This window comes from Leucopleurus acutus (assembly GCF_964270905.1).
Source record: "Leucopleurus acutus genome assembly, chromosome: 17".
Classification (NCBI taxonomy): domain Eukaryota; kingdom Metazoa; phylum Chordata; class Mammalia; order Artiodactyla; family Delphinidae; genus Leucopleurus; species Leucopleurus acutus.
The window spans coordinates 18,008,824-18,032,991 of NC_139159.1; the positions used below are offsets into that span (position 1 = coordinate 18,008,824).

At 37.8% G+C, this 24,168-nt stretch overlaps 1 protein-coding gene across 1 annotated transcript in view; it reads right to left on the reverse strand.

Moving 5' to 3' along the window:
• UBE2W (ubiquitin conjugating enzyme E2 W) overlaps window positions 1-23,896 on the reverse strand; it is a 76,244-nt gene extending 52,348 nt beyond the window's left edge. The window contains exon 1 of the mRNA XM_082859026.1: window positions 23,848-23,896. Coding sequence (XP_082715152.1) covers window positions 23,848-23,862 — 15 coding nt within the window. The 5' untranslated portion in view covers window positions 23,863-23,896. The remainder of the gene's footprint in view (window positions 1-23,847) is intronic.
• Window positions 23,897-24,168: the final 272 nt, after the last annotated feature.

Here is a 24,168-nt window from a genome sequence, read left to right on the forward strand (position 1 = left end):
TGGTCTAGGAAGATCCCACATGCCGTGGAGCAACTAAGCCCATGCTCCACAACTAACAAGTCTGTGCTCTACAGCCCGTGCTCCACAACAAGAGAAGCCATCTCAATGAGAAGCCCGCACACCACAACAACAGTAGCTCCCGCTCGCCACAACTAGAGAAAGCCTGCACGCAGCAACAAAGACCCAACACAACCAAAAACTAAATTAATTTTTAAAAAATGGGTAGAGGACCTAAACAGACATTTTTCCAAAAAAGACATACAGATGTCCAACAGACACATTAAAAGATGATCAACATCACTAATCATCAGGGAAATGCAAATCAAAATCACAATGAGATATCACCTCACACCTGTCAGAATGGCTATTATCAAAAAGACAAGAAATAACAAATGTTGGGGAGGGTTTGAAGAAAAGGGAACCCTCATGCAGTGTTGGTGGGAATGTAAATTGGTGCAGCCACTATGGAAAACGGGCATGGTGACTCCTCAGAAAACTAAAAATAGAACTATCATATGATCCAGCAACTCCACTTATGGGTATTTTCCCGGAGAAAACAAAAAGAGTAATTTGAAAAGATATATGTATCCTTATGTTCACTGCAGCATTATTTACAATAGCCAAGACATGGAAGCAACCTACGTGTCCATCGAAAAGTGAAAAGATAAAGATGTGGTATATATACACAACAGAATACTACTCAGCCATAAAAAAGAATGAAATCTTGCCATCTGTGACAACATGGATGGACTTCGAGGGTATTATGTAAAGTGAAACAAGTCAGACAGAGGAAGACAAATACTATATGACTTCACTTATATGTGGAATTTAAAAAGCAAAACAAATGAACAAGCAAAAAGAAACAGAAACAGATTCATAGATATAGAGAACAAATAGGTGGCTGCCAGACAGGAGGTGGGTGGGGGAACGAGAAATAGGTGAAGGAGATTAAGAGGTACAAACTTCCAGTTACAAAATAAATGAGTCAGAGCAATGAAATGTACAACATTGGGAATATAGTCAATAATACTGTAATAACTGTATGGTGACAAATGGTAATTAGACTTACCATTATCATTCTGTAGTGTACAGAAATATTAAATGTTGTGCTAACATAGTATTGTAGGTCAATTATATTTCAATAAAATGAGAAGCATAAGCTCTTAAAAATAAAGGTAAACATATGATATACAAACATATGTAAACATACTCTGATCAGGAAAGGCAAAGTTAAGTGAAATATAAAACTCCTTTCAATTATTCATTTTTTTTAAAGTAGCTTTATCTTACATTTTTGCTAATTTCTTTTAACATCTGGATTTTTTCAAAAAAGACATCTAGATTTGAAAGGCAGCAGGATTAGCCCTGGTAGGCGTCAAGATTTCATCATACACGCACCATTGTAAAGCAATTATACCCCAATAAAGATGTTAAAAAAAAAAAAAGATTTCATCATAAACTCAAATATGGACACATACAGGCCAAATGGGACAGACGAGATAACCCAGATGATGCAGACCCACACATACTTGGAAACTTGACTGTTGACCAAATAGGAAAGCTTCTTAGTAAATGGGGCTAAGACAAATTGTGTATTCATTAAAAGAAAACAAGAAATTGGATGCCTAACTCAACCCATAAGGGATTAAAGATTTAAATGTGAAAGACTAAACTGCAAGACTTTTAGAAGACAACAGTTTAGGACAAAATTTTAGAAAAATTTCATGAGCTCACAGTAGAAAAGGATTTCTTAAAACAGAGAAAGTACAAACCAAAAAGGAAAAAGACTGATAAATTCTCTTTGCAGTTAGTTCATCAAGACACTGAAAGTGAAAAATCAACTCTTAAACTGAGAAAAGAATTTAGTCATACAAAAGAACTCCTGGGCTTCCCCCGGTGGCCCAGTGGTTGAGAGTCCGCCTGCCAATGCAGGGGACACGGGTTCGTGCCCCGGTCCGGGAAGATCCCACATGCCGCGGAGCGGCTAGGCCTGTGAGCCATGGCCGCTGAGCCTGTGCGTCCAGAGCCTGTGCTCCGCAACGGGAGAGGCCATGACAGTGAGAGGCCCGCGTACTGCCAAAAACAAAACAAAACAAAACAAAAAAACACAAAAAAAGAACTCCTATAAAAATCAATAAAGGATAACCAAACTGAAAAACAGTCAACAGGCATTCCATAGAAGAAACACAAATGGCCCATAAACAAATAAAAACGATATCTGACCTCTTTATCAATCAAGGAAATGTGAAATAGAAATGCAATGAGATGTCTTTCACAAAAATTAAGTCAGACAATACTAAGTGCTGGGGAGTATGTGGTATCCCTGGAACTCCGGTACTACCAGCATGAACATAAAATTATTTAACCACTTTTGACATTAGCTGGTAAAACTGAACAAAGACATAGTACAACCCAGCAAGTCCACTCCTAGATATATATACATACCCCAGAGAAAATCATGCACATGTGCATCAGGAAAGATGTGTTACAATATTTAAAGCAGCTATGTTCACAATAAATTAGGAGTAAAATAAACCATTATAAAAGACTTTGTAGGGCTTCCCTGGTGGCGCAGTGGTTGAGAGTCTGCCTGCCGATGCAGGGGACACGGGTTCATGCCCCGGTCCGGGAAGATCCCACATGCCGTGGAGCGGCTGGGCCCGTGAGCCATGGCCGCTGGGCCTGTGCGTCCGGAGCCTGTGCTCCGCAACGGGAGAGGCGACAACAGTGAGAGGCCTGCGTACCGCAAAAAAACAAAAAAAAGACTTTGTAACATGGAATAGTACTTAGTCTAAAAAATGTACTGTTACATCCATCAAGATGGATTAATCTTAAAAGGTTAAACAAGTCAGAAAAAAGTAAAGAAAAATAGGGGATGATAAACAAAATCCAGGAGAGCAATTTACTCTGAGAAGGAATGAGGTACAATTAAAAGAGGTACATAGAGGTGGCTTCAAAAGGAACGGTAACTTTTATCTCTTAAGCTAGATGAATATTAATATTCTTTATTATTTTATTAATATTCCTTAAAATAGTCACTTATGATTTTTAAATTCTTTTTTATGCATCATACCCTTTTTTTTTTAAGGCCACTTCAAAAAGCTTGGTTGTGAAAGGACGGAGAAGAAACTTTAGCATAAGTAAATATTTATGAGACGAATCAAAAAAAAGAGGAAAGGGGAGTGATAACTGATATGTGAAATATCTGTGAGGAGATGTTTAGGATTAGGGACTGACTTTACAAGGGAATTGTTTTTTCAATGTTAAATGCCATGTTTATAAGGAAAAGATAGAAACCAAACTATTTAAAAATTAACCCCTTAATCTCATCATCCATTGATCTTCTCAGGGTAGTGATTTTTCTTTTTACTAATCTGTAGTTTTCCAACATTTCAACAATGAACATACATAAAAATTTAATAAAATGAATGATAACTGACAACAGTGTGGCAGATGTACTGGAGGAGTTAAGACAGAATGAAGGCCAGGAAGCCATACTGAAAACTACTTAGAAAAATAAAGAGGTGAGACATTACTAGTGAACAATCAAGATACAAAAGACTGGATTCAATAGTAAATGATGGGGGGAGTAAGAAAGAAAAAAACGAGAATGACTCCAGGATGTTAGCTTGAGTAATGGTGGTACTATTAATCTGAAACAAATACAGGAGGAGGAATAGGTAGAGTCAGCCAGTCTCTGTCTATGTGGCGTTGGAGGCAGCTGAGATTTGGACCTGTGGATTCAAGCTTCTCGTGAATATTCAGATAGATAAAAATAACTGAATCAACCAGAGGTGATGAAGCCTGGCCTTCTATTTTATTTTTATTTGTTTATTTATTTATTTGGTTGCGCCAGGTCTTAGCTGCAGCAGGCAGGCTCCTTAGTTGCAGTGTGCATGTAGATCTAGTTCCCTGACCGGGATCGAACCCGGGGGCCCCTGCACTGGGAGCACGGAGTCTTATCTGCTGCACCACCAGGGAAGTCCCCTGGCCTTTTAAAACTCTAGGCTGGGTATGCTCTCTACCATGAACCTAATGGATCCATCATGCGTACTTTTTAAACTACCTCAGCTCCAGGAGGCAATGAGTTCACAACCCGAACTTCTCAAGCTAGTTCAGAAGTTATCTGTCCAGTGTTTTGGAAATTAACATTCCAAATACAATATCAAACCCAAATTTCTCAAGCTAGTTCAGAAGTTATCTGTCCAATGTTTTGGAAATTAATGCTCCAAATAAAATATCAAACCCAAATTTCTCAAGCTAGTTCAGAAGTTATCTGTCCGGTGTTTTGGAAATTAATGCTCCAAATAAATTATTTAAGTTACCCAGAAACCTTGACTCTGAATGAAATAAAATACAGTTCTGAGTCTACTGTTCTGCCCTTGTGATCACTACATTTCATGCTATAGGTAAAAAGCAGGAATTAGCACTAAGCCTGATAAGAGTTGAGGTTTCATTTTAGCTAACCTTTTCTGACACTGGAAGAATATTTAAATGCGGTGGGTTTTTTCCTTGTAAAGGTACAATTACAAATTTTTTATTATACCTTCCAGATTTGGTTACGCTGGGCTACATTGAGAGGCTTTAATAAGTATTAATAAAGTTGCTGAAACAAATATAATGTCATAAAGCATAAAACATGCTATGTAGTGGAAAATGTAGACTACAGCCAGGGTTTGGCTCACATCAAGCCTTAAATAAATATGCTGAGTGCAAAGTTTGGTTTGACCTACAAATCAAACTGCAGATCTATCACAAAAGACAAGAATTAGGATTTAGGATAATAGGATCTGTCACTTATTTGTTAAAAATGTAAGTAAAATTCAAGCCTTAGGAATATAAGTATATTCCTTATATTATATATATATTCCTTATATAAATATGGAGTCCTAACCATTGGATTGCTTGGGAATTCCCATGCACTTATATAAATATATATTATATATATATTCCTTATATAAAATTCAAGCCTTAGGAATATAAGTGCATGGGAATTCCCAAGCAATCCAATGGTTAGGACTCCACGCTTCCACTGTCAGGGGCCCAGGTTCAATCCCTGGTGGGGGAACTAAGACCCTGCAAGCCACGTGGTGCAGCGCCCCAAAAAAGAAAGAATACAAGTGCTATAAAGGATATATTCAATTGGCAAACTCAACACCTGCTTTCCAGGAGTGTATAATATGTGTGACTTTGGATAAATAATAATCTGTAGCTTAATTTCTACATAATTAAATATCTATCTCAGATTGTTAGAATGAGATGGGTCGGCAAATTTAACAATATTTTGAAATTTTTAAAAATATTTTGAAGCTCATGAAAATATGTATCAACTTCATTTGTTTGGAGGAATTTTTTTTTTTTTTTAAACCTGGGACCTTAGCAGTGAAAGCAAAGGGTCCTAACCACTGGACTACCAAGGAATTCCCTGGGGTAATATTTTAAATAATAAACTTCAGCTTTCTTTCAGCTCAAATCTATAAACTGTGTCACAAATATTCTCCAAAATTCATTAATGAAAAGCTTCCTTCTAAGTAAAAATGCTAAATATGCAAACTGCCAACTTGTTTCCCTATTTTTAGCCAATAACTAAAAGAAAAATAAAAAAACATCACACCACCCCTAAAGTCAATCTCTGGTCCTTCACTTAACTCCCAGAGAAAGAAATTCTCTCCCCTTCTTGAAACCCTCCCACCTCTCTCTCTGGATCTCATGCCTTATCAACTCATCCAGGATACTGTTCTCAGGGTTAATAATCTGGTTTCTAATAACTTCATTCTTTCCCAGTCCATAACCCCTTCCCCTCAGTCATCATTTGGGTCTCTCCTAGCTTTAAAACAGTCATCATTTATCTTCTCTGTCCATTCCTTCCTTTCCTTTCACTGTCCAACTCCATGAATTCGGTCAACATCCACTGCCTCTACTTCCCCTCTAATACATTCACTTAAACTTCAATCCCTGCAAGCTTCTCAGAGTTCAAGCCACTTGCTCATTAAACCTACTGGAGGTCTAATTTCACAGACTTATCACTTACAATCTTCCATGTGAAGACCTTTCCCCCTTTGATTCTATTGTACCAAACTTGGCTCTCTTCCTATTTCTGCGATACTAATCACATTTTACTCGCAAGGCCCTCTTTTTGTAGGCACCCCCAGAGCAAAGTTTTCTGGCATTTTTGGTGTGCTCCTTCACAACTTTCAATTCACTATCAAGTATTTTGAGAACCAGAAAATACCAATTCTATGACTTAGTAACAGCATTCTTGAAAACTTACCCTAAAGAATAACACAAAACTGGGTGTGGGGGGAGAGGGAGCAGCACACATGCAGCTTACAATGGTAAAAAAGTGGAAACAGGAATACTGCTAATTAGATCATGACATACTGTTAGAACAAGTACTGATGCTCAACACTCTATATCAAAAGGCAGCTTCCACAACTTTCATCTTTAAAGTTTTGTGACTTAAAAAGATTTTATAAGGTTCTTCTTAAGCTGTAAAAATAGATGGATCTTAGTTACATAGATTTATCCTTCCTCTAGATTTAGTCTCAAAGGAACACACATCTGGTTACTGTTAGAATACTCTTCTAACAAATATGTATTCTTAAAGATGTACTGCATTTGTACTGCAAATTTTACTATTCCACGTTCAACATTTTTCAGTGAACATAAAACCTGGTTTTGCAATGGCACTCATCTTGGATAAATAAAATTGACACTATAAATAATTTGAGAACATTTTTATTCTGTCAGGTAGATTTATCTGAAAAGTACAAATTACAAATACTTTAAATTAGGGAGGCCACTTCTTGAATTGCAGGTACACCTTAAGTATCATAAACCTACGCAAGTTACCTAACTTCTGGGCCCATTTTTTCATTAAAAAAAAAAAAGATTAACTTAAATTATCTAAAGTTCTTTTTTTAAAATAAATTTATTTATTTATTTTTGGCTGCGTTGGGTCTTTGTCGCTGCGCACAGGCTTTTCTCTAGATGCAGCGAGCGGGGGCTACTCTCTTCCTTGCAGTGCACAGGCTTCTCATTGCAGTGACTTCTCTTGTTGCAGAGCACGGGTTCTAGGCACGCAGGCCTCAGTAGTTGTGGCACGCAGGCTCAGTAGTTGTGGCTCGCAGGCTTAGTTTCTCCATGGCATGCGGGACCTTCCCGGACCAGGGCTTGAGCCCGTGTCCCCTGCATTGGCAGGCGGATTCTTAACCACTGCACCATCAGGGAAGTCCCTCTCTAGAGTTCTTTTAGTTCAAAAATTCCACAACCCAGGTTCTACTTAATTTTCACAAGTTAAAGCTTCCTCCACATACTGTCAGCCTAATTCAGTCATATATACCTATAATTACTTTTCTGTAATTTTACAAGTGATATACATATTCTCATTATGGTTCTAAGCACTTCTCAATAATATCTCATAAATCTTGTATGATATTATAATAACCTCATCTAATGTGAGTAGTGTTTTCTATATATATTCATATCCCTACATAACTATAATGGTTTAAAAATGTTCCAAAAAACTATAAAGCTGTTTTTAGCACAAACTTTTTGTTAACCAAATGAACAAATTACCACTATAAAACCAAATATGTTCATAACTCATGTTATCATTACCTTGTATCTTATCTAAGGCAAATAAATTTCCAGTTTTAATTAAAAATAGTATTGGGGAAAAGCTAGTCAGTATAAAATATTTTCCAGGGCTTCCCTGGTGGCGCAGTGGTTGAGAGTCCGCCTGCCGATGCAGGGGACACGGGTTCGTGCCCCGGTCCGGGAAGATCCCACATGCCGCGGAGCAGCTAAGCCCGTGCGTGCGCTACAACTACTGAGCCTGCACTCTAGAGCCCAGGAGCCACAACTACTGAGCCCACATGCCACAATTACAGAAGCCCGTGCACCTAGAGCCCGTGCTCCACAATAAGAGAAACCACCGCAATGAGAAGCCTACGCATCACAACGAAGAGTAGCCCCCACTCACCACAACTAGAGAAAGCCCGTGTGCAGTAACAAAGACCCAACGTAGCCAAAAATAAATAAATAAAATAATTTATAAAATGAACTACTAACCTTAACATTCCAGGTTAGTTACCTCACAAAACCCAAATATCCATCTAATGAAAAGACAGCTTCGGCAACTTGTTTTGTTACATTCAATGTATATAGCCATTTGTTTTTCCTCAGTATGTGTATGCTCGGTTATGCTATGCTGTGATTTTAGGGATTTCCTCCACCAACATTTTCTCTTGATAATGTAGATGGAAACTTTTATAATACTAGTTAGACTCATTAACTTTAGAAAGTAAGAAAAAAGAATCACATTTAATGCTGACGGGAAGATTTTTTAACATAAGGAATACAGCAATACGCTTAAGAACTGGTGTTTAAGGTAGACAGCAGAATATCTCATGTGTATGTAAGTGACCAAAATAAAACTGATTTTCTTCAGAAGTTTCAATTTGTGTTTTATAAAAGACAATAACAATGTGTTATTAAAAAGCTACACAGGGGCTTCCCTGGTGGCGCAATGGTTAAGAATCTGCCTGCCAATGCAGGGGACATGGGTTCGAGCCCTGGTCCAGGAAGATCCCACATGCCGCAGAGCAACTAAGCCCGTGCGCCACAACTACTGAGCCTGCGCTCTAGAGCCCTCGAGCCACAACTACTGAAGCCCACACGCTTAGAGCCTGTGCTCCGCAACAAGAGTAGCCACCGCAGTGAGAAGCCCACGCACCGCAACGAAGAGTAGCCCCCACTCACCGTAACTAGAGAAAGCTCGCACACAGCAACGAAGACCCAATGCAGCCAAAAATAAATAAATAAATTTATTTAAAATAAATAAGTTTATTTTTTAAAAAAAGCTACACAGTATAAACACCACTATTTTAAATAAAGATCAATTCAAATCTCTGTCTTCTTTAAAACAATTTTTGCTTACAAATTACACATTGTCAAAAATAGCAACAGTATGATTCTGAGATTCTCAGAAAGAATACCTTTAGTATGTTTCTTTCACTCTATGCAAACTCAGAAGTCAACAACTTCTTTAACATTAATATGTAAAATCTCTAGAAATACAAGGCCATTAGGATTTAATTTTTTTTTAAAAACCAACAACTCGTTTTTTTCAGACAGCAACGTAAAACTCAGTTTATTAAAACAATAAAGAGAACATAAAATGTATTTATACCAAGTTTCATTCTCATAAAGAATGAAGAAATATGAAAGTATAAATGATTGACTTATAAAATCACGAGCTTCCCTGGTGGCGCAGTGGTTGGGAGTCCGCCTGCCAATGCAGGGGACACGGGTTCGTGCCCAGGTCTGGGAGGATCCCACACGCCATGAAGCGGCTGGGCCCATGAGCCATGGCCGCTGAGCCTGCGTGTCCGGAGCCTGTGCTCCGCAATGGAAGAGGCCACAACAGTGAGAGGCCTGCGTACCGCAAAAAAAAAAAAAAAAAAAAAAATCAATTTTGGCATCCTACATTGTCAGTTTAAGAAATTATCAATTTACCTTTCAATTGTTTTTTTCAATTACAAAAACAAGGGCTGCTGAATTTTTAAAAATTTAGTCTTAATTTTTGCCAGTTTATGAGGATCTAAAATAAGATAATAAAAAACATTAATGGGGGAGCTCCCTGGTGGCCTAGTGGTTAGGATTCCGGGCTTTCACTGTGGTGGTCCGGGTTCAATCCCACAAGCCAGAAAAAAAAAAAAATTCAATGTATCTTAAATAGAAAAATCTGGTTTCAGTCACAATCAGATACAACAGTCAATTTTAGAATAGGTGCTGAGAAAAACACCTATTCACACCACTTTTGCTATTCAGGATCATAGATAATCCTTTCTAAGCCATCACCATTAACTTGTCTTAGTTTCCTCTGGTACTTCAATCACTGTCATCAAATTTATGAAAACTAGAGGCTTGCAAGGATTAAGCCAGACATCTATATCCTTGTAGGGGTTGTTTTTTATGCTTTTTGGTAGAAGTATTCCAAATTGACCAATTTCTTCCATTATAATTTAAATTGAAAAAATCTGAAGTAAAGCTCTGTCACTTTGAAAAACTGTCACTACCACAGATAAAAGAACAAAGAGTGCTTGTTGCTCACCACCCAGTTCTACAAGAGTTAAGTAGTAACCCACTGCAGTTGCCCACCAACAGTACGACCTGAGAGGAACTCAGAGTGAAAAACAGGATAAGGAACTCTGAGCTTTGGATAAACAGGCCCTTAAATATAGATGCATATCTCAGGAAGAATTTCAATGATCCCAGATGCTTGTATCTTCCCCATACACAGAAAAGCACTAAAATCATTCACTTGAGATATCTGTTCTCGGTGATTAACAGTAATCTTTTACCAAGATGTATGCTTGACTGCATGTGTTTCCTAGCCAAAAATCATATATAAATTGGCTTCTCCCCTGCCTCTTTTGAGCAGTTTCCTCAGAGCTAACTGAGTGGCTATGTCCTGGGCTATAGTCCTCAGTGAGACCCTGAATAAAATTTAAACTCATAACTCTTATGTTTTATGGCTTTCTTTAAGTCAATACTATGTTTATGGGTAATAACGCTTATCAGTAAGCCCAGTCTACACTTCACAGACCATCAACAGATGTTCTGTCCTCTGCTACATCTGAAAGAATCAATCACAAACTCCCTATACCAAAACCCCTCCACCCAATAAAACCTCATACCTCCTCCTCCCACATGCACAAACAGATCCACACCCAGACGCACCCTAGGAATAAAACATTTAGAAAAGGAATACAATTTCAGGAATGAGAAGTATCCTGAGACACAACATATTTGGACTTAGGGAGAGAGCAATCACATAATTTTAGTCTCAATGAAGCAAGACCTAAAATTATTTGCTGTCAAAATAAGCATTGTAGACGCGAAGCTTAAGGAAAAAACCTACCATAAGGAAAAAAAAAAAAGAAGACTTCCATTGAAGCATTATGTCCAAAGTGAAAGAATTACAAACCAAATATTAATCTAGTTGAAAGAGATGTATATAATTAACAGGAAATGAACATTAATTTTAAAATACTATATACTTTTTCCTATTCGATTCAATTCTTTAGTTTCTTTAATCGGGCCAGGGCAGAAGCTGAAGCAAAAGACAGACATCAAAGGAATCAGAGATAGGGCAAAAAAGCAATGTTTTGATACCACTTCTGACCTATTTTGAAAAAAGTATTTACTTGAGTTGCTGTTCTATTTATTTACTCAGAAAACACCTGAGTGCTTACTACTAGTAGCACACTGCCCTTAGTGACTTAAAAATCTAATAAAGTACCTTTATAGTAAGTACAGGCAGAAGTGAAAAATCCTATGAAAGAGTGAAAAGGTGCTGTGAGGGCACACAAGGTAAGAAAAAGTGTATACAGCTGTTGAGACTGAGGCTAAGTTTGGTGGATTCATGATGCCAGATATAAAGATTTAAAGAACTAATGGGGATTTCGAGTAAAATCTGAATTCAAAAAGTACAGGGACTTCCCTGGTGGCACAGTGGTTGGGAGTCCGCCTGCCAATGCAGGGGACACGGGTTCGACCCCTGGACCGGGAAGATCCCACATGCTGTGGAGCAACTAAGCCCGTGCACCACAACTACTGGGCCTGCGCTCTAGAGCCTGCGTGCCACACCTACTGAGACTTCATGCCACAACCACTAAAGCCCGAGCACCTGGAGCCCATGCTCCGCAACAAGAGAAGCCACCACCATGAGAAGCCCGCACACCCCAACGAAGAGTAGACCCCACTTGCGGCAACTAGAGAAAGCCTGCGCGCAGCAACGAAGACCCAACACAGCCAAAAGTTTTAAAAAATAAATAAACAAGAAGACAGACAAAGAGTAGAAGGACTAACTAGGTAAGTTAGCTAGATAAGTTTAAAAAAAAATCTCAGAAACAATGAAAAGACAAGACTGAGAACTGTGAAAATACCCAGAATTCAAAGTGGAAGCTCACTATTAAAAAGTGAGTAAAAAGATTAAGTATTCATAACAGGGAAAGGCTACTGACAGAATCTACAAATTTGCAGTAATGTCCAGTTCAGCCTAAAGACAGGAAAGATAGACCCAGGACCCAGAATCATAAACAGCCTGATTCTCAGTGATTTTAACAGACTGACAAAAAGCTCTCAGCATAGGCCTAAAATGGGAGCTGCATGGGGTAACAACAATAACGGCCAAAAGACTAAAAGCAAGACTAACATTCCAAGGGCTATTCACATTTTAATACAGGCCTCCTAAGATTATTTAAAACAATCAAAAACAACCAAACCAAACTAAAACAAAAAAACTCTTAAGACTGTAATTATTCATATTCAACTCCAAAGATTTCTGATATAAAATTTGTAAGTTTGTCTAGGTAGACAACTGGCACAGAAGAATCACTAAGCTCATAACTAAGCCTAGAAGACCACCCAGCAGCAGCATATTAATGTACTTTGTTTACTAATCCTCCTCCACAAAGAACTCTCAGGGCAGATACGTTCTTTGTATAAAATGGCCACCAAACAAGAGATTTCACAAAAATTGAAAAGGCAGTCACCATTTGCTCTGATATGTACAGAAAATGGATGTTCTTTGATAGAACTGTGATCATGTAAACAGCCAGAAACATAAACATTTTAATAGTCTCAAATTTGGTTTTTAAAAAGATCTCTCCAGAAGTATCAACTCTGAAATGTCTACCATCTCCTGAAACCTAAATCTGGAGATTTATTATATCTTATCCAATTTACATAATTTGCACAGCTAAATTCTCCCATTGTAGCTGAGTTCTCAACTTTGGTTGCAGATCAGACTTACCAAGGAGCTGAGAAAAATTCCAATACCCAAGATGCTGCCAGACCAATTAATCAATCTCTGGGGATAGCTGTTGTTTTTAAAGCTCACCAGGTGTCTTCAATATAATGCCAACATTGAAAACCACTAACTTGGATTGTGTGGGTAACTCAAGAAAAAAACTGGGGAACGGTACTTATCTACAGTAGAAAATGGAAAAAGGCAAACAAGGAACCTGAATGTAGTAACATTACATTTTGCCAGTTTTAACCTGGCTTCAGTACATTTCAAATCAAAGGTGGACTGAAATTTAAATCAAAATACAGTCAATTCTCATTATTCACAGTAGTTACATTCTGTAAAGTCACAGCAAATACTTAATTAGCAAACAGTGAAACACTCTTCCTAGGGGAAATACAGGGTTAGGTTTCTGTGATCCTTCACTCACATTCATACATTCAACCTTAATTTGTGTGCGTTCCTGTTTGGAGTTCTTAATATATATTGTTTATTCAGTAACACTGAACCCAAGGGCAACAGTACATGCCTGAATGAAGGTTATCTAACACACATATTTTCTACACAAGACACATCAGTCTTCTTGCAACTAGGAACACCGAATAGTACTCCAGTACTATGCTTGGGGGCCACTTTAAACAGTGAAATCACTAAAAGCACAAACATGTGAAAGGAAGTGGCACTAAACAGATCCAAGAAAGGACACTTGTTTATTGTATGACAGCTGCAAAGTTGCCCTGTTTTACCTGAGCTGCAACATGCACGTCAGCAACTCAAATCTTCCCACTCTGCACATGTGTACAAATCACCACAAAACCACCATGAAATCGATTTTAGGGTTACAAATAAATTTTACAAGTAGGTGGATTCACAAATACAGAATTCATGAATAATGTGGACAGACTGTAGAAATATCAAATCAAGTAGCTCAAACTAACTGTTATAAAGATAGGAATTTGAGGTTTCCAGCAACATAAAGAGCAAAGATGGCACCAATATGCCCAGCTACCTAATTTTCTCCACTAAAATCCTTAAATTGGTTTTCCTATTTAAGGAAATATAACAATTTTTCTCATATCAAATCTATATACTAAAAAAACTATATATCTATTTGCTCAATATAGCTTCCTTTCATGCAGTACAAAAGTAATCATTTTATCAACTAGCTCTAATCACAAAACGCAGCAATGATTTAAAGGTACGATGGTTGGACTAGATGACCTCTAAAATGCCCAATGGCTCAATGCTTTTTGCAAGTCTATAAACCAAAGTTCGTGTGTCTATTTCAATTATAATAAAAGCCGATATATGAATACATAAATATTCTCAGTAATAGTTTATCAGGATTATAATCACATTTTTTAGTAGTAGGGCTGCAATATAAATTCTTATCTGAAAAAGAGCTAAAAGCTCCACTCACCAGGAGAAATAAGTTGAATCCAGCAGGATATTATCAAACCTGATGGACTCTCATCTTGGACCTATACAACTTCAAAAAGAAAACAACCTGCCATATTAATGCTATAAAAGCTAAATATGCCTCAGACCATATACAAAAGTTAACTCAAAATGAATCAGACATAAATGTAAGAGCTAAAACTATAACACTCTCAGAAGAAGAGAGGTATAATAAAGTATGTCTTCATGACTTTGAATTAAGTAATGATTTCTTAGATATGAAAACAAAAGTACAAATGAATAAACTGGACTCCATCATAATTAAAAATACTTGTGCTTTAAAGGATACCGTGAAGAATGTGCAAACACAGCTCACATAGGAGAATATCTGCAAATCTCATGTCTGATAAATTCAGAATATATAAAGAACTCTCACAACTCAACAATAAAAGGATAACTTATCTTTTTAAATGGCAAAGGATTTAAATAGACATTTCTCCAAGAAATGTACCAATAAGCACAAGAAAAGATGTCCAACATTAGTCATTAGGGAAATGCAAATCAAAACCACAATGAGATACCACTTCACGCCCACTAAGATGGCTATAATTTTTAAAATGGACAACAAATATTAGCCAGAATATGTAGAAACTGGGACCTCTGCATACTGCTCGTGGGAATGTAAAATAGTGTAGCTGCCATGGAAACATCTGGCAGTTTCTTAAAAAATTAAACATAAGAGTTACCAAATGACTCAGCAATTCCACTCCTAGGTATATACCTAAGACAAGTAAAACATGTCCACACAAAAACATGTTCATAAATACCCATAGCAGCATTATTCAAAAAAAAGAAAAGCAGAAATAATACAAACAGTCAATTAACAGATGGGAACAGGAAACAAACCAAATGTCAATTAATTGACGGATAAACAAACTGTGGTATGTATAACCATAAAATGGACTATTACTCAGCCTAAAAATGAATGAAGTACTGATACAAGCTACAATATAGACGAACCTCAAAAACATTATGCTGAGTGAAAGAAGCCAGTCCCAAAGACCACATATTGTATGATTCCATTTATATGAAATGCCCCAAACAGACACATCTATAAAGATAGAAAACAAATTAGGGATTTCCAAGGGTGGAGGTGGGGACGTGGGGGACAGGATAACATGATACACTGGGAACAGACTGACTGCTAATGGGTAAGGGGTTTCTTTTGGGGGTGACTTTGTGAGTATATTCTTTTAGTGACAATGGCTGTGAATGTATTTTGAAAACCACTGAATTTTATACTTTTAAAAAAAGGTTGTTTTATGATATGTGAGTTGTATTTCAATTAAAAAAAGAAAAAAATTGGGACTTCCCTGGCGGTCCAGTGGTTGGGACTCTGCTCTTCCACTGCAGGGGGCATGGGTTCCACCCCTGGTCAGGGAACTAAGATCCAGCATACCATGTGACGCGGCCAAAAAAAAAAAAAAAAAAACTGAACATGCCATGTAAAACTGATGTAAGAGGCTCAAAATTTTACTTGGCTAACTCTCAAATTCTGAAGAAGATTGGCAAAGAATACATGCTAATTAGAAATCATACTTCCTCTCTCCTTCCTGTGGTGTGTAAATACAAGGAGAGGCTTCATATAAGGGAAATTTGTTTTTTTCCATTGGTAGCCAACACAGGACCAGGAATCAAAATTTTTTTAAAGTGAGTACTTGATAGAGGTAGTTTAAAATAAGAGGCCTATAGAATTACAAGATATAACTCACAAACAATTCCAAAGGTCTATAACATGAAGTAATTTGTAATTTTACCCCATAGGATGGGTTAAAAAAAAGGTTACACAGATATTAAATGGCAAAGCTAGAATTCAAACCAAGTTTATCTGAATCCAAAAGCTGTGCTTATTCCATTGACATTTACTGAGGCCCTACTACATGCCAGGCACTGGGGTATGTCCAGGAGAAATAGTATATTAATTAACAATATGTTAGGGATATGAAGATGAAATTTAGCAGGGAAACGGGCACTGCAAGTGCCACAGTGGAAGGACTGTTTTGTACTGGGTGATCAAGGAAGGCTTCTCTGAGAAAACTACATTTGAACAAAGATCTGAGATTAAAAAAAAAGGAAGTGAGCCATCAGATATGTGGAGAACAGCACTCCAAGCAGAGGAAATAACAGGGGCAAAGATAGCAAGGAGGCCCATAAGGCTGTAGAGAAGTGAGGAGGGTGGGGCAATGGTCATTAACAGGGATTTTGGATTATATTCTGAGTACAATAGGGAAGCCACAGTAAGGATGTGAGTGAAGTGACATTTGACTTTTGTTTTGAAAGAATCTGATGAGTTGAGAAAAGACTGTAAGGGAACAAGGGCAGAAGCAGAGAAACCAGTTAGGAAGCTGTTGATATAATACAGATGACAGATGATGATGATGATTTACATCAGGTAATGATGCAGAAGAGCGGAGAGTTGGATTCTGGATTTATTCTGAAGGTAGAGCTGGATAGAATTTGCTGATGGTTTGACTACGGAGTGGGATGAAACCAAGGTTTCTGACTGAACAACTGGAAGAACGAAGTTGCCATGTACCACATGGGGAATACTATAGAAAGAACAAGTTTGGGAAGGGAAACCAAGAAAGGAGTTTTACAAATGTTTACCTCTCTGTTAATCTACTTTTGTCTTAACCACTTCACTACACTGATTTTTGTGTAACACAACTCTTATGTAGTGAAACAGAACCTGAATCCAGGTCTTTTGATTCCAGATCCTGAGCACGTTTTTCTAATGAAGTTTTACAAAAGCAACTGAATGAAACTACAGTTTTTCTCAGAATAAAGTAACTCAAAGGTATGCACCATTTGTTGGTACTCCAAAAACTGCATTCCCAAATAAAGTCTATCAAACGAAAACATTCTTAAAACACCTGACAAACATGAAAATGTATTATGTAGGTAAAATAATGAAGCAGACAATAATATAAAGATGCAATAAAATTCATCTAACAAATGCTCAATTCAGATAAATACTATGCAGAAGTATATTTTCAGAAAAATGCCAGATCACCCCTTTAAAAATTCTCCTTAATAAAGATTATCTTTGAACAGTAAAGATTTGCCATTATAATTTTACTCAGTGCACAAGTATATGCATAAAGAACCTTTGTTAAAATTTTGATAAAGTGACTTTATATTTTAAAGTATAAGGAATATTTTCCTCTCATTTTCTTAACTATAGAAGCTATAAAAGATTTTTTAGTAAATGCTAAATTCTTGACTGAAGATTTAAATAATTATCCAAATGATTTCTCAACAATACCAAACTTGTTAATGTTCATTACCTCCAACTTAACAGCATCAGTAGATTTTAGAGCTTGGTTTCCAATTCAGCTTCACTACTCAGTTGCTATGAAATTTTGGGTAAGTCACTTCCCAAGTAAGTGATTACTTATCAAAAGTCACTCTTTCTCTCTAATAGAATGAAATGGGATTATCTGACTTCCCATTTTACAAGGTTGGAATAAGAATCCAGAGAGGAAGAAAATGAAAATACTTTAAAAAACAAAGTTATGGCAAACACATGTATCAAGAAAATAAGCAAACTTTGGGGGGAATACACATGTAATTATAAATATGAATTTTGTTATTCCTTTATAGGTATTCAACCTTACTATAAGAAAATTGCTTACTAGATTTCTCTAAGAGGTGGGTCAGAAAGGATCTTGCTGTGATTTATGTCTTAGAGTGTTCTGCCTATGTTTTCCTCTAAGAGTTTTATAGTGTCTGGCCTTACATTTAGGTCTTTAATCCATTTTGAGTTTATTTTTGTATACAGTGTTAGGCAGTGTTCTAATTTCATTCTTTTACATGTAGCTGTCCAGTTTTCCCAGCACCACTTATTGAAGAGGCTGTCTTTTCTCCATTGTATATTCTTGCCTCCTTTATCAAAGATAAGGTGACCGTATGTGCATGGGTTATCTCTGGGCTTTCTATCCTGTTCCACTGATCTATATTTCTATTTCTGTGCCAGTACCATACTGTCTAGATTACTGTAGCTTTGTAGTATAGTCTAAAGTCAGGGAGCCTGATTCCTCCAGCTCCGTTTTCTTTCTCAAGATTGCTTTGGCTATTCGGGATCGTTTGTGTTTCCAAACAAATTGTGAAATTTTTTGGATTTCTCTAAAATAGAACTAAATTAATGCAGAATTTGCTATGTCAAGTAACTGACAAGCATTTACTGTAGTCACTATGTGCACATTTAAGGAACAGTGAGAAAGGATTTTTTTTTCCTATTCTAATGGAATCTATGGCCCAGAGGAGTGGAAGAGACCTAAAAAGTTAAATGAAAGACCCAAACCAACACTTTAGGACAAAAATAGAAGGCATCTTGTAAAGTAGTAATTGATTAATAGCAAAAAGAAAAATACCACAATGACTGCTTTGAGAATTAAGATGATGACCCCAACTTTATGCTTTTGTTCACAATGTAGTCTACTATCTACTTATGTTTCTCATTCACACAGAACACCGTCAATTCTACTCTATGCTGTTCCCCTTTTCCTTCAGCACTTGCTCCAACAGCTCTCTGTCAGCCCCATTCCTAGCCAGAGTACCTAGCCAACCTTCTCAGATACTGTAATTCTAGCTATACACCCCAAGTCTCCAGTGCTCAGTAAGCCTCAGGATCCATGATGACAGTCAGTTTTCTAACTTTTAATTATGCCGTAACCCTTCATAATGATCTCAACAGTCATATGAAATCTAATTGTCAAGGTAACATGACAACAATAATGTCAGCAAGAGGCCATACTCTACCTCTCTCAATCACTACACCAATTATTTGAGTAAACAGCAATGCAGAGTTGTGAATAATCCAAAATAATTTATTATTTCTAACTCATCTAAGAAAAAACACACATTCATAATCAATCTCCTGTTACTAAATCTCAATCTCCTTCCATCTAGTCAAGTCAACAGTCAATAGTCTGAGACCCAATTAAGAGAGAGGAAGATAACGCAGAAAATCTGTAAGAGTAATTCAACTGACCATTTCTTTCAATTATATCACTATTTCTGGAATTGACAAATATCAACTACTATACACTGACTTTCTAAGATCTTAAGACATAAGGTAAAAGTAGTTCATTACATCAGTAAATCTAGATGGTTAAATTAGAAAAGTATACCAGGTATACTTAAAAACTTCTAACATAAAGGCTGAATCAAACAGCTAAATTCTAAAATCAGAAATATCCAGGAGGCAATATTAATTATTTTATAATATGAAATGAGCCAATAGGGAAAAAAAAGATTATGTACAAAATGAAAAAAGAAACATAACACAAAAAATACTGTTTTATGGTTTAGCTGAAAACAGAATACCCTAATATTGCTACACTTTTAAGAAATGTTTTGAATCACATAAAAATTCACTTTAATAATACTTTTGTAGTTTGGGGATAGAAAGTTTGTACCAAATTATCTAAGTCCCGAAAATGCTAAATCTAAAAATTTGTTATCGACAACTTTCCACATAATATTTTAAGAATTCTAGAATCATCAAAATTAAACGTAAATCTATTTCTTTACTCTAACTCCTGCCAATTTTAAGTATCACCATGAACCCACCATTCTCAAAGAATGGTTTCTTAAAACATAATCTAATCATATCTTACTTGGTGATTTGTGACTTTGTTCTAGGAAGAAAAAAGAAAAAGAAAAAAATGGGAAAGAACATCTCAAAGGGCTCATATAAATCTGAAAACCACAATCTTGAACTATATATTGAAGAACAACTCCAGCAAAACTACAGAGCAGAGCTTCCCCAGCATTACAGGTGTACCAGAATACTGATCCTCATCCCCAGTGTTTCACTCTGAACTGCTTGGCCAGGTGCTTCTAGCCTCCAACAATCTCACCCACCCTGGTGTGCAATTCAAAACGTATTTTCTGTGTGTGCCACAGCCTAAAAAAAGGCTGAGAGGCACTGATAGAGTATACTGCAGTAGTTACAACATCAACTTTAAAATACATACTCTCCGAAAAGAATCTAAAAAAGGATATATATAAATGTATAACTGAATCATTGTGCTGTACACCTGAAATTAACACACTGTAAATAAACTATACTTCAATAAAATTTTTTTAAAAAAGATAAAACAACAACATACTCTCCAAAGAAGAAATTCGAAGTCTACCTTTACTTGATATCCTGATGATCCTAAAGGTTAATTTGTTTTATTCATTTATTTATTTTTATCAATGTAAGTAATCAAGTCTTATGTTACATTTGTATAATATGCATGTTTTTAAAATACAGTTCCTCTTACAGCTTAAGTAACCACCTCATCAGCAATAATATCCTGGTGCGGGTTAAGATAAAGAAATCTACTGAAAACTTTTTTAGGTAAGGACATGGTTAGAGCAGCATTCATGTATAGCTTATTTTTTCCTAAGCACTCAAACTAAAATCCAAAAAATATTTCCTAACCTCCTTCCACAATTTTTCTCCATAGCACTATCACCTTCTAATATAATAGCGATTAACTTAAATATTTTGTTCTTATCCATTACCCCTAACCAGACTATTACATTCACAAGGGCAGAAATCTTGCCTGCTTTTGTTCACTGCTGTATCCCCAGCACCTAGATGAATACCAGACACATAGTGGGCCCTCAAAAAAATAACTGATGAGTGAATGAACAAATTTCATAATTTAGCTGTAGTTTTATGTATAATTTATTTGTTTTGAGGAGTTAAATTTTGCCATTAAGATGGTCAGGAAAAAATTTTGTTCTAAGACACAGAATAACCACACAGAAAGTGTTGTGTTTCAAAAAGCTCAGTTTATCTATATTAAAATATTTTTCAAGATACTACCAGAAAAGGATGTGAAGAAAAGGGAACCCTTGTACAATGTTGGTGGGAATGTACACTGGTGCAGCCACTATGAAAAATAGCATTGAGGGTCCTCAGAAAACAGAAATTAGAACTACTATTTGATCCAGCAATTCCACTCCTGGGTATATATCAGAAGAAAACGAAAACACTAATGTAAAAGATGCATGCACTCCAATGTTCAAAGCAGCACTATTTACAATTGTTAAGATATGGAAGCAATCTAAGTATCCATCAACAGATGAACATATAAATAAGATGTTGGCGTGCGCACATGCACACACACACAAACAATGAAATATTACTCAGCTGTAAAAAAGAATGAAACTTTGCCATTTGCAACAACATAGATGGACTTGGAGAGTATTATGCTCAGTGAAATAAAATCAGTCAGAGAAAGAAATACTGTACAGTATCACTTACATGTGGAATTTAAAAAGTAAATCTAGTGAATATAACAAAAAAGAAACAGACTCACAGATATAAAGAACTAGTGGTTAACACTGGAGAGGGAAAGGGAGAGGAGCAAGATAGGGAGACAGGGTTAACACGTACAAACTACTATGTATAAAATAAGCTACAAGGATATATTGTACAGCACAGGGAGTATAGCCAATATTTCCTAATAACTATAAATGGAGTATAATCTTTAAAAATTGTGAATCATTATATTGTATGTCTGAAACATAAACTATTGTATATCAACTATGCTTCGATTAAAAAATTTTTTAATAAAAAAGATACTACCAGAAAATCTGTATCAGGTATTTTTAAAATACAAATAAAAGGAAGAATTTAGTTTTAATTAAAATAGGAAACATCAGTTTTCCATTCCTCTAATCAGAAGACATAAAGGATGAAAAGACAGTCAGAGGTAGTACTTGGGATGCAGAAAAACGCAGTATTGCACTGCCTAGTATTGTTTCCATTGCTTAAGTCGCCATGTAAAATTCAAGACTGTCAACACTGTTTTGTACCGACTCAAGTTTTTTTCTCTTAAAAACTGAAATCTGTCTTCTCCAGACACTAAAAGTCTAAATCTAATCAGCAAATTAGTTATCCCTATAATCCTCCTGCCAAATATAATCACAAGTGTAGTGGATTTTAATCTTTCAATACAAATAATCTTAAATTGGTCATATAGCCGATCTACTGTTCAACTAGTGTTCTACAGTTCCTTTTTTGGCCCAAATGATGAAACTTCTCTAACGTCTCTGGGGAGATTAGGGTAAAGCATAATGTTTCCTGAAATTGTTCTTGTTTTTTCTCTGGATTACTTCATGACATCTCTTCAACTAGGCACGTTATATACAGTTTTCTTTTTCTATTCTGCAGGAAAGTCCAGAGGGAGAAGCAAAAGTAAAAAGAGTCTTGAATGGAGAGGCTGAAAGGGGACAGACAACACAAAAGCACAGAAGTAAATGTGAAGCAAGTACGTGCACAGAAGAGGAAGAAGATGCAGAAAAGAGAAGAGATGAAAGAAAAGCACTTTTCTCTCCTAAAAAGAGGAAAAAAGGGACAGGGAAACGTGCTTATTCTTCTAGAAACAAAAGCATAAAATCCTTCCAAGAAAAACGTGGTCTCTTTCTTTAAGATGTTGTTAAAACTCTAAAAAGCGCTCAGATGACACTCCAAACGAGAGTTCTGCCTTCTCTTCCTATGTTTTGACAGAGCTAGTCTTCATCTGTAAATTAAATGCAAGCTATAGATAATGCAGAGTTAATCTCTACAAAACTGCAACTGTGGATGCCATCTTTGCCTGAAAAAAAATCAAACTCCTTGGATTTGGTAAAAAGGAGCCTATTAAGTTGGAAAACCAGAAAACCACGCATTGCCAAGTCAGGTAAATACAACACGGGTTAATAAAACACCTCCTACCAAACTAAGGTTCCACTAAAGATCTGGCGAAGAGGGGTAAAAGGCTGTAGCCTAACCGCGACCGCAAGGGTGGGGCACCGTAGGAAATAAAAAGATTTGAGGGCGAGCTATCTATCCCGGGAGGTATGGGGAGCTGGTGACTTGTCTCTCGGGGAGACTGCATATTAGGCGGCAAATGACTTTGATGGGCTAACTGCAGCTTCGGGGAGAGTGAGAAAATGGGCTGCTGGACGTATGTTCGTTGAGAGTGCGGAGGCTGAAAGAGGAAGGTACCCCTGGGGCAAAGGACTAAGAGTCAAAAGGGGAGTCGAGGGGCCGAGCAGGCCAGGGAGGCCGGGCGTGGGAGGCCTGAACAGAGGCCGCGAAACGCCTCTGCAGCCAGCCGCCTTCTCCGGGAACGCCTTTTCAGCTCCCCACACTCAGCCCCTCTCAGGGCCGCCCCTGCCCCGGCGACAACGGCGACAGCAGCTGTTTCCGCCCAGCCGGGGACCGCGGAGGAAAAGACATCCCTGGGGCGGGGGTCAGGCCAGCGGGAGCCGTCCGGGTGAGCTGGAGATGATTCCGAGACCACCGCCCCTGAGCGAACATCAAACTTCGCCCTTTCCTCCCCTTAGCCTTCTTTATCCCCCAACTTCCCGGCCGGCTGGTGTCCGCTTCGACCGACCGAGAAACCCCCTTCTTCTCGCCGCCTCTCACCCCTCCCAACGCCCGGACGCTGGGGAAGGACCGGCTACCGGGGCCGCTCCGGAGCCGGCCCAGGTGCCCAGAGTCCCAGACACCCCCCCGGACGAAACGGTCGGATCCTCCCTGTGGCTCCGGAGCCCGCCCAGATGCTGCAAACTCCTCTTACCTGCATTGACGCCATGATAGAACCATCCCCCCCAAGACCGGCGAGGCCAGAGACGCAGGGGGCGGAGCTGCCGTGCTTGCGTCACGCCGCGGGGGCCCAGCATCCCGGGCGCGGGGGGCGGGGCCTCCAATGGGAAGGGGAGTGCGCGAGGGGATTGGCTGGCGCAGTAGGCGTCCGGAGGGGGAGGCGCGGACCCGGCCGCGGTGAATGGCGGTGTCGGTACGTTCGGTCGCATCCAGCTCCCCAGCCTCCACTAAGATCCCCACTCGCTACCCCGATCGCTTAGGAAACGCTACTCGGGTTTTGACCCGAGCCACGCTT